The 10,780-nt window shown below is 41.3% G+C and overlaps 1 protein-coding gene across 1 annotated transcript; it reads right to left on the bottom strand.

The window, feature by feature from the left end:
• Positions 1–75: 75 nt before the first annotated feature.
• LOC109041584 (uncharacterized) lies at positions 76–7,306 on the bottom strand. The gene is made up of 2 exons (XM_019057974.2): positions 6,855–7,306; positions 76–1,059 (listed from the first exon to the last, which is right to left on the bottom strand). The coding sequence occupies exons 1-2, from the start codon at positions 7,000–7,002 to the stop codon at positions 422–424; spliced, it is 786 nt and encodes a 261-aa protein (XP_018913519.2). The 5' UTR covers positions 7,003–7,306; the 3' UTR covers positions 76–421.
• Positions 7,307–10,780: the final 3,474 nt, after the last annotated feature.

A 10,780-nucleotide genomic window follows, 5' to 3' on the forward strand; every position in this document is an offset into this window, starting at 1 on the left:
GGAAATATACGTCATTGTGAATATGAGATTGTTAGTTTCAGTACAATAATTTTTATTTTTGAGATCACATACAACAATATGGTACAATATCAATAAGAGAATTATCACAAGTAACGATATGTAACCCTCTATGGCATGAATTAATTTTGAGTTTTGGATTCTGGGGAATACAAATCTAAGCTGTAGCTTTCGTAAAAACATGAGTCTTAAATCTTTCCTCAAAATTTCAAAATTTGGATAATGATTTTTCAACATAAAAAAACACTGCAAAAATTTGCAACATCTTACCACACAAAAATAGTTCAATATTTGAAAAAAAAACAAAAACAAAAAATGTGTAGTTACAAATATGTATCACTATGCCATTGAGAATCAACATCACAAATTGGTCGAGCAAAATAGGAACTCTTACCTAGGTCTCTCAACTAGCCATTTCTGCATCTTCTTGGCTATCAAGCATCGAATTTAGTACTCCAATAACTTGAGCTTTAAAATGTCGTTGTCTCCTAGAATCTAACTTAATTATATCAGGCATGAGGCTCTTGAAGAAAGTAATGATTAGGTCCTCCGTTTCAGGCTGTTGATTTCGACTGTACGCAGTTTCAGGCTGTTGATTTCGACTGTACGCAGTTTCAGGCTGTTGATTTCGACTGTGCGCAGTTGCGTTCCTGAGATACTCATCGAAATGCGTATTAACGGCCTCCGAGGTGGAGGGTGATAGCTTTCTTCTCTTGGCGTCATTTGAATTTGTTGGGAAACTGTTGGATGCAGTGTCTAGCGGGTTTGTTTCATCATTTTCATCCACGACCCATTCGATCGAACCTTCATTTTCCATAAAATCTGGGGCGGTTTCATCGATTCTGCTATCATCGGAGATCCCCGGAATAGAGATGTGGAGGGAACTTTCTTCTCGTTGGGGTCCGCCGAGAATGTACGGCAGCACAAATGTCATAGCGTCGGCTAGGTACCATTTCTTATGTTTCTTGCCTCCGTTTGTGTTTCGAACGGATCGGACGTACAGTGTCCTTAGACAGCGCCATTTTGCTTTGCATCTGTTAACTGAAAAAAAATTGGAAAAATTAACAATTAGAGGTTTTCGCGCGACAAAATCAAAAGTGCTGTTAGCATATCAGTAGTATGAATGAGATAGATCGTATTCGATGGTGGTTCGATGTATCGTTTGGCTCAAAACAATAGCATATAACTTCAAACAAAAATTTGACGATATTTGTCAAGTAATTGAAAGTGATGAAACTCCCAAAATTTCATTTTTAGCAGCATATCAGTAGCATGAATGAGATAGATCGTATTCGATAGTGGTTCGATGTATCGTTTGGTTCATAACAATAGCACATAACTTCAAACAAAAATTCAACAATATTTGTCAGAAAAGCTGAAAATGATGAAATTCCCAACAATTTCACTTTTCCGTTGCCTTTCGGTACTCGAATGAAAAAAAAATCGATCACAAAAGACCCGTTACCTCAGATCTCTAACTTGACTCTTGAGGCTATGTTTACATGTTGAACCGATCGATATCGATATACAATCTCACCTGCTTGATGTATCGAATATGATCTATTATTTTTTTTCTGGGGAGGGGGGGAGAGAGGTTGACTGAAAAAGCATACTACTGAAAAGGTCCAGAGAATTCAGGAGGATAATTTCGCGGGCTTTCCGGGAGCATCGTGATCGTGACCATTGAAATACCTCGGGAGCAATAATAGATCGTATTCGATAGTGGTTCGATGTATCGTTTGGTTCAAAACAATAGAACATAACCTCAAACCAAAATTATAGGATTTAAGTGGAAAAAGCTAAAAGTGAGAAAATTCCGGACAATTTCACTATTCATAGCCATTTTGTATTCGTAAGTATCAAAAATTTATCACAAAAAACCAGTTCTCCTCAGATTCCTCAATTTACTTTAAAGGCAATGCTTACATGATGAACCAATCGATATCGATAAAATCTCACCTATTTTATGTATCGAATGAGATCCACAATTGAATCGGTCATTCTCAAAAAGACTAAGGCGCCAGATAAGAAAATTCGAGGGTCAAAATCAGTGAAAACTGTTTCAATCGACCTGTTCTAAATCTCGGAGGCCAGTAAATGATCGTGTGAGATCATTTCTCACTTAAAATTGGAAATTTTCAGGCCCGAAAATGACTCTCTAAAGAGGGGGCAGTACCTCCTCCACTTTCTCTCTCAAAATTGACTTCGATTCTTACGGAGAAAGGAATCCGAATTTCATGGTCTTGAAGCCCCTCAGCCGCCGATCCGATAAACGGTGGGACAGGAGGGAGGGGGAGAGGAGTGTAAATCTGGGTTTTCCGTCCAGATTTTAAAATTTCATCATCAATATGAAAAATATAAGAATCTTCCTGGCGTCGTACCAAAGTAAGAATAAGACCGAGTCTAAATCCGAAACCCCATACTCTGAACCCCCCCCCCCCCTCTTCACGAAAAACCCGAATTATAGGTGCGACCCCTCTAATCCTCCCAACAGGGTCAAGAAAGCTTGTAGACCATAAAATTCGGATTTTTTTTTACCGAGAATGCCACTTTTCCTCGGAGGGTCTACATGGATTTTGCAACCAAAGAGCAATTTTTGGAAGGGGCACCGTACCCCTTCTTGAGGGGCGACTTTTGAGCGTCAAATGGGTCAATTTAAGCTCTGGGGGGTCAATTAGAATTTTAAATTACTGTACTCTTCAATTTGGTTGCTATCAATCTGAAATTTATTAGTCAATTTAATCCTTAAGGGTAGCTGGAGGTTGGGGGGAGGCGGAGGGTGGTGCAAAGAATGTCGGAGGAGAGGTTGCCCAAACAAGTTTTGGATTGGGTACCACCTGGGAAGAGGCGACGGGGACGTCCCGTAAAGGGTTGGCGGCAGGGCGTTGACAAAGAGATGTTGCGGTGTCAGTTGCCCGATAACCTCTGGGAAGACAGGCATATGTGGCGCTTGGGTGTCGTAGAACGCCAGAGTGCGTTATAAAGCGACTTTATATATATATATAATCCTTGGTAGCTGGAGGTTGGGGGAGGCGGAGGGGTAGGGGGGGGGGGGGGGGGAGTGTTCGGAACCATGAAATTCGGAATCCTTGGGGTCGACTTCCTATGCAACTACGCGGTCTCTGGCTTCGTTCGACCTAAAACAGCGGAAAAAAAGATGTACGATAACAATTCTCAGTTTGCGCTCAAGAAGTGTAACCCCCGCTTATTTGAAAATTGGCGCGTCAATTTGAATATTTGGCAGAACGCGGCACTAAATTGGCGGGAACCAATGGGAGTGGATCGACTTGTTTACATTCGCGTTACATATTTTTGATAACAAGTTGTAAATAGACGTGGTTCTTCATCTTCTCTTGAGTGTTGTGAATAAGTTCTGTGAAGAATATTAAAAGTTAATTGAGGTTCTTAATTATTTGTATAAGTGCGAAGTGCCTCCTGTCTTAACTACGTTCCTCCAAAGAATATTCAGCTGCACTTTAGTCGATACCTCAAGGTACCAATGTGTTCTCTAAATACCTGTAAGTAATCACTAACAGTTTATTTTTCCTCCTCGAAGTTTGATATTTTGCGAAATTATCGAGACTTTCAAATTATAGGAAGTCTCAAACCCTGTGGGTGGGTTTGTTCTTCAATGTATTGCTTAATCTTAACCAGGGATTCACTTGCCATGTTGTGGTCTACCTACTTTTACTGTCTCTCTATGACAGCATCTAACCAACTAATTTATACTCTGAGTCACCTTAAAAGGGGTTTCACAGATGAGAGGTTGAATACTTCTTGCCGAGAGGTGAGAATGAGACTTTGGAAAGTCTTAGTAAAGAGCCCAGTCTAATCTATGAAGTAGTGCGACTTTCGGTCCGTCCAAGGTTTCATTTTCCCATGATAATCATGCCTTGAAAATGGTTGATTTCATGCCATAAGCGTCACAAATTCATACATATCCCTCAAGGATTGATTACAGCATGGAATTTTCCATGGCAGCCTTATAGCTTAAGCACTCAAGTATTCCTAGAGGAGGAAGACGGAAGAGTTGATCTGACGATAAGCAGAAAAGACCAAACGCATGAAGGCTACCATGAACATTTACACTATACGTCAAAATTATTAAGTCTAAGACCTACTTTTAATCAACCCTATTTTTTCCCTCCCTGTTCACCACATTGCAGCGAAAAGTTTATCTTCACTCGTACAACTTACCAGAATACATGTGCGCGGCAGCACATAGGACTCCCTCAGGCAGGCGGACTGTTCAGGCATTGTGACATTTGATTTTGACATTGTGTCGCTTCTTTCATGTCTATATATTATACCTAGGTAGAGTAAGGAACTGGCACTACCCAGTGAGTAATTATTTTGATAATTGAGTACCCTATTCTTGGTCAATGTTATTTATTTAAGCCTTTATCTTGTACAGGGTGTTTTAGATTGACCGTTCCAGGTTTTTTTCTTGGTTTGATTAGGACGGATGAAGTTGGAGACTACATTATATTAGGTTGGATGAAGTTGAAAACTACAGGGTTGAGTAAGGAATCGACCCCAAGCAATCCTTTTATAGCCGCAAAGACCTCGTTGGCATCCTGTGGGAGTAGAAGGGAACTCGTTACTTTAAAAATTGGAGTTGACTTTAAAATTGTTATATTATTCCATCATACTTAGAAAGTACGGAAAATTTTACTTAAAACCGATACCAAAAAATCCAAAATCATCTAACTTTTTACCATCTTTAGGGGTCAATATTTCGAACAGGAGTGGGTACTTCGGATTTTTTGGTTTTGATTAGGGATAAAATTTTCCACACTTTCCAAAATTTTGGGGAAAATTACAAAAATTTTTGAGGGAACCCAGGTGTTAAGTAATGACCTCCCTTTTACTTTCCAAGGAGGGAAGGGAGGGGAGGCAATATAGGAGGCATTGAATTTTGGATTGCTCGGGGTCAATTTCCTATTTGTTTTCGCAGTTTTCGATTTCATCCCACCGAAAATAACCGAAAAAAAGTCTGGCACGGACGGTCTGAAACACCTCGTCGTAGGGTATAGTGTTTTTTGCGCTTGAATCTTTTTGAGGAGACTAGACATTTCCGATGTTCAAGGTCTTTAAACTCCGTTTTTCTTCTTGTCACTTTAAGCATATCGAACCACTATAATCTTAATTTTCGATATTTTAGCGCTTACGACTTTTTGTAAATGACTGATTCTATTGAACACTCAATACAGATGCTCCACCTCGCAGCCCGATTTTTGTAATTCTCACTCAGAAGGAAGTTATTGCCTTTTTTCCAAATTTAAAAAAAAACTGTGGCAGGGTTGTCAGACTGCGCAGGAAGGACAAATAATAAGCGTCTTCGACATTTCTTGCGACAAGCGGCAACATCTCAAAATACTAATGAATCTCTCGCGCGGGGGGTTACGGAAAGGCCGTCCGTAGGTGAGTGCACGCATGGAGAGGCGTGGTGAGGGGGCAGGCGGGGGTGCCAGGTGCCTATTGAGGGCTGCAAACTATTTTATCTTTTGTTTCTGTGTCCATCTTGCCGAGCATCTTGCGCTTCGAGTATGTAAACTATTTAAATGGGAAAATATTCCATGTTTATATAATTCGTATTAAAGCATTTGTTACTGAACACTCTTTTACATTGATTTTTAGGATGATCAAACATAAAATTATAAATATCAATCATCAAATTCAAGAGTACAAAAATTATTGAATAATATCTCATGACTATCGCGTAATAGTTGTCTCTCGTCATTCGTGCTTTTTTTCAACGTTTTCATCTCTCGCATACTTAGTTGTGAAGAAATCTTTGATACCGAGGCTGCCGGCGCCTAGAGCACGAAGCGCTTGCTAAGGTTCCGGCCGCGGAGCTTGCCATTCGGCGCTGCCCCCCTCCCCCCCCCTCCCTGTGACGAATATTCATACATAAATACACATAATATAGTAAATTATAACGTAATCATACATAACGAAATTAACTCAAACTGCATATTAGATGCTTTAAAATGTTGGAAACATTTTGGAGGGGGAAACCCCCCCCCCCCCGGATCCCCCTTTTGCCCCCCTCGTTTGAATTGTCTAGAGCCGTCCATGGATGAAATAATAAGTAAAATCCGCTCTGTAAGAGCAGAGTGCACTCCTCGAGGAGTTAATTCGACCCCGCATTCATCCCTCGGGGTTTTCGAGTCCGTTTTTACTGGGTGTAAAGACAATGCGAATTCATTTCTGATTGGTTACCGTATTATAGGTCTTCACAGTGTCACCGACGGGAATAAAGATTACATTTTCACCAATTGCAAAGATTATAAACTGGAACGGACCGGTGAATTAGGGGCACGGTAAGGAACGAACGGAATGAGAGGGAACAGAGATAGGAATTCGAACGAGCTGATCAAAGAACGAAAAACGTTCAATTTGTGCAATCTTTACTCCGTTTGTGACATCCATGAGCCGCGTTGTCTCAACTCTCCCGATAAAGGGACTCCAGGGTTTTCAAGGGGCGTATAGGATCCGGAGATGATACTAAAAAACGCTTTCAGCCACAGTGGAACGAAGGTAGATTTCGACTAATCGTTCTATAAAAACAATTGCGCCTAATGAGCCTGACAGTCGAAAATCGTCCCCCTTTGGACTTGAGATTTCCGGATAGGGGTGGTTTTAGAGGTGGCGCAATAGCTGTTTGAGGCACGAAAGACGGTTTTGACGTATCCCGACTAAGATCGGACGAGTTGAAAATCATCCCCTTTGGACTGAGATTCCGGAGAAGGGTCGTTTCAGGGTAGTGAATATAGTCGTTTGAAGGCACGACGAGACGCGTCTTTTGACGTATTAAAAAATTATTCACATACCGGGACAATTCAAAGCCATCGCTATTTCGGACCACATCTGGTTAATGATGTCTTGACAGTAGTACTCCTTCAGGTTCGTATCGTACAGAGGGGGTCGCTCCTTCACCAAAGCTATGATCTCTTCGGGGTCGATGCTAGACTCGCTCATGGTGGAAACACCGGGTGCAATCTCTAAAGCTCAGGAGTTCAGGACGCAGGGCCAGGCACAAGCGGATCGTTACAAGGGACGCGGGGAACTGATCTGTTGGGTGTTGGACCCTCGTCGTTGGGCGTTGCACGACGGGGAGCAATGTCGAGAGCCTTTGTGTGTGACGTGTGCGACTACCTGCGATGGGGTTCCCCTCTTGGCCGGTCTCGGAGGGGAAGGAAGCGCGCCGACGCCATGGCGCGGTCCGCGTCGCGTCGGGTCGCGGAGACCCCCGCTGCGTCACGAGAGGTTGCGAGGCATTCCGGGTATTCTGCCGTGCTAAGGAAAAACGCCGTATGAGCCTTCAGACGTTGCCAAGTTTCCTTCGATAAAAACTGAATTTACTGGGAAAATTGTGAATTTTTTTTTCCAAAATTTTCAGACAATTTTGTACGCACTTTAGTCTAAAACATCTGTAAAATTTCAAAGGAAAATGTGCATGAGTGTCGTCCAAAATACATGTTTTATCAAGGGAAATTTGGCAACTCTCGAATGTTCATACGGCGTTTTTCCTTAGCACGGCAGTATTGCTATGCGAGGTTTGGAAAATGGGACGGGTAATCCCGTGAATGGCAACGCTGCAACCCTCGAGAGCGGGACTCTGCATCTACGTGGTCGCTGCCCCATTGTCTCGCGCGAACCTGACTAACTCTCGAAATTCCAACTGGGGATTAGAGAGCAGAAGCGAATTTTTGTTTTGCTCGTAAAAATAACGTTACAACTCATGTGCATTACCAGGGTGTCTACAAGTCCGGAATTTCCGGAGAGTCCGGAAAAAGTACTGATTTTTCCTGGGCGGTCGGGAAGTACTAAAAAAGTGCGGAAATTTTGCAAGAAAGTCCGGAATTTTTTCCATTTTTGTCGCAATTTGAGTGGGAAATTCAAATTTTTCGAATTTCGTTAGTTGGAGGTATTGAAAAAGTACTGAATTTCTCTGTTAGGAGGTACTGAATTTCTTGGGAATGTACTGAAAAAGTACTGTAAAAGTACTGATTTTTGGCCAGCCTGTTCTAGTAGACACCCTGATTACGCCCACATGCAAAAAACGTTTGAAATGAATCATTTCTTCAGCTTGCACAGACGTCGCGTCGGCTCTAGGGACGATCTTTCTCAATCAAAATGAAACGTCCATTCTAGACATCTCGTTAAACTTATGCTAGTTTTTTTCATTTTAACGACACATCGAACCGAGATACGTCGTTGCGTAAAAATTACAGTTGGGGTGTGAAAAATCAAGGGAAGATAACAGAATAAGGCTCTCGGACTCACACGGCTCTTTCATACCACTATTCGTGCTTTATGGATGTGCTTGAAGTATCATCAAAACTGAAGGCGAAATGAGACGCTCGGACGCCCCGACTTCACGTTGCGCTTAAGAACGACTTTTTCCTATCGAACGAGACAACTATCCCCATCATCTGAGCATACTTTATCCTAGTTTTTTCTCAATTTCACGACATATCGAACCGAGATACCACTTGCGTAAAAAATACTGTTGGGATGTGAAAAATCAAGAGATGACAAACAGCTCCGGTGCTAAGGAAGAACGCCTGTATGAGCATCCGAGAGTTGCCAATTTTTCTTGATCAAAATGTATTTTGGATGCCATTCGTGCACACTTTTCTTTGAATTTTTCGATTTTTAAATTAAATTGCGAGAAAATTGTCAGAAATTTTGGAAAACTTTCATTTTCCCAGTAAATTCAGTTTTTATCGAAGAAACTTGGCAACGTCTGAAGGCTCATACGGCGTTCTTCCTAAGCACGGCAGAACAGTACATACAAGCTCTTAAACTCCACGTGCTAGTAGTGCGGGACTTTTGGATCACCCTGTGTATAAGGTGTCCCAGCAGCTAGATTCTGTATCCCATGTTTATCATTCTCTCGCATCGACCAAGGTCTGTATTTCGTTTCTTTGACAGTGTACCTTCAAGAACACCGTATATCGATGGTAAAACTGCAGAAACGCGTATCTCGGTTCACAGCTCACCGTCTGGAGTACTCCACTGGATCAAATGACTGGACTGACAGTCAGATGCCAGTCACGGTTATTAATCTTTTGGGAATATCAAAATACGACAGGAAATCTGCAACGTCGCAAAGTGAGTTGCATCGTTTTCTGTTTTGCCGTAGATCATGCTCGGATATCAGGGATTTGTTTCGTTTTAATAGAAAGAGCTCGTCCCTAAGAGCGGCACGAAGTCTGAGTCAAGACCAAATGTATCATTTCGCCTTCAATTTTGATGATACTTCAAGCACATCCATAGAGCACGAATAGTGGTATGAAAGAGCCGTGTGAGTCCAGAGAGCCTTGTTCTGTTGTCATCTCTTGATTTTTCAACTCAACAGTATTTTTTACGCAAGTGTCTTGGTTCGATAGTGTCGTGAAATTGAGGAAAAACTAGATAAAGTTTGCTCAGATGTCGGGGATAGTTGTCTCGTTTCGATAGGAAAAAGTCGTTCTTAAGCGCAACGCGAAGTCGGAGCGTCCAAGCGTCTCATTTCGCCTTCAGTTTTGATGATACTTCAAGCACATCCATAAAGCACGAATAGTGGTATGAAAGAGCCGTGTGAGTTCGAGAGCCTTGTTCTGTTATCTTCTCTTGATTTTTAATATCCCAACGGTAATTATGACGCAAGTATCTCGGTTCGAGTGTCGTTAAATTGAAAAGAACTGACAAAAAGTTTACCGAGATATCTAGAATGGACGTTGCATTTTGATTGAGATAGGTCGTCCCTAGTAGCCGACCGACCTGCCGAGCGACGCGACGTTTGTGCGAGCTTAAGAAATGATTCATTTCAAACGTTTTTCGCATGTGGGCGTAATGCAAAGTAGATATGGTTTGAAATTTTGACGCAGTGTTCTGCAGAGTATTAAGAAACGCTCAGCATGTAAGACGGACAAATTTGTGTTTAGACCTTAACTCGATTTTATAGCAGTGCTGGGCAACTTTATAATCTGATAACTTACGGAATACATTTTACGGAATTCACACAAAATAACAAATATCTTCAGTTTCAAATGCATTGTATGTATGCATAAAATAAATAAATAAATAATACATTAGCGTCAAAACTTACGGAGAAATAGTCACGCAAAAAAAATACACGTTTATGAAACCACTCATCTTTGATAACTGTTGCCTTTGGTTTTAGTTTCCGCATTAAAATAAGAATTTTTTGCTAGCAGATTTCGTCCCGTTTCACAAGCTTTTTCACTATTATACTCCTTCATCTGTGCATTTTTTGAGGATAGGTTTTTTTTTTCTTGCCTTGCCCTGTTCGTACACTACAAAATCTTTAATTTTATTTCATTTTTGCAGCAAAGACTTGATCTTGATCAGAAATAAACAAACTAGGTGTTGCAATTAATTGAAATTAAAATTTTGAATCAAGATATTTTCTTTGTGAGATAGAAAAGAGACGCCACGAGAAGGAGAATCCCTGTTTCCTAAAAAACGTTGTTCTTCTCTGTTAAACCAGATCATCCTGCACGCGTAACTTTCAGAATACCGCCTCAGCTTTGGTGTATGACCAATTGCAGCATACGTCTTTGAAGGCAATTCCATGGAGATGCAAGTCCCCACGAAAGCAATAGAAGGTGCCTCGCTCACCTCTCCTAATTGCATCCCTAAAGCTGAAGTCACACTTCGCAGGAAATTATTTGAGAGCCGAGAGATTATGTGTTATCAATTTTTTTTAAAATTACTGAGACAAAGATAATAATTTTTTACACAAAAC

The sequence above is a fragment of the Bemisia tabaci genome, chromosome 7, assembly GCF_918797505.1.
Source record: "Bemisia tabaci chromosome 7, PGI_BMITA_v3".
Classification (NCBI taxonomy): domain Eukaryota; kingdom Metazoa; phylum Arthropoda; class Insecta; order Hemiptera; family Aleyrodidae; genus Bemisia; species Bemisia tabaci.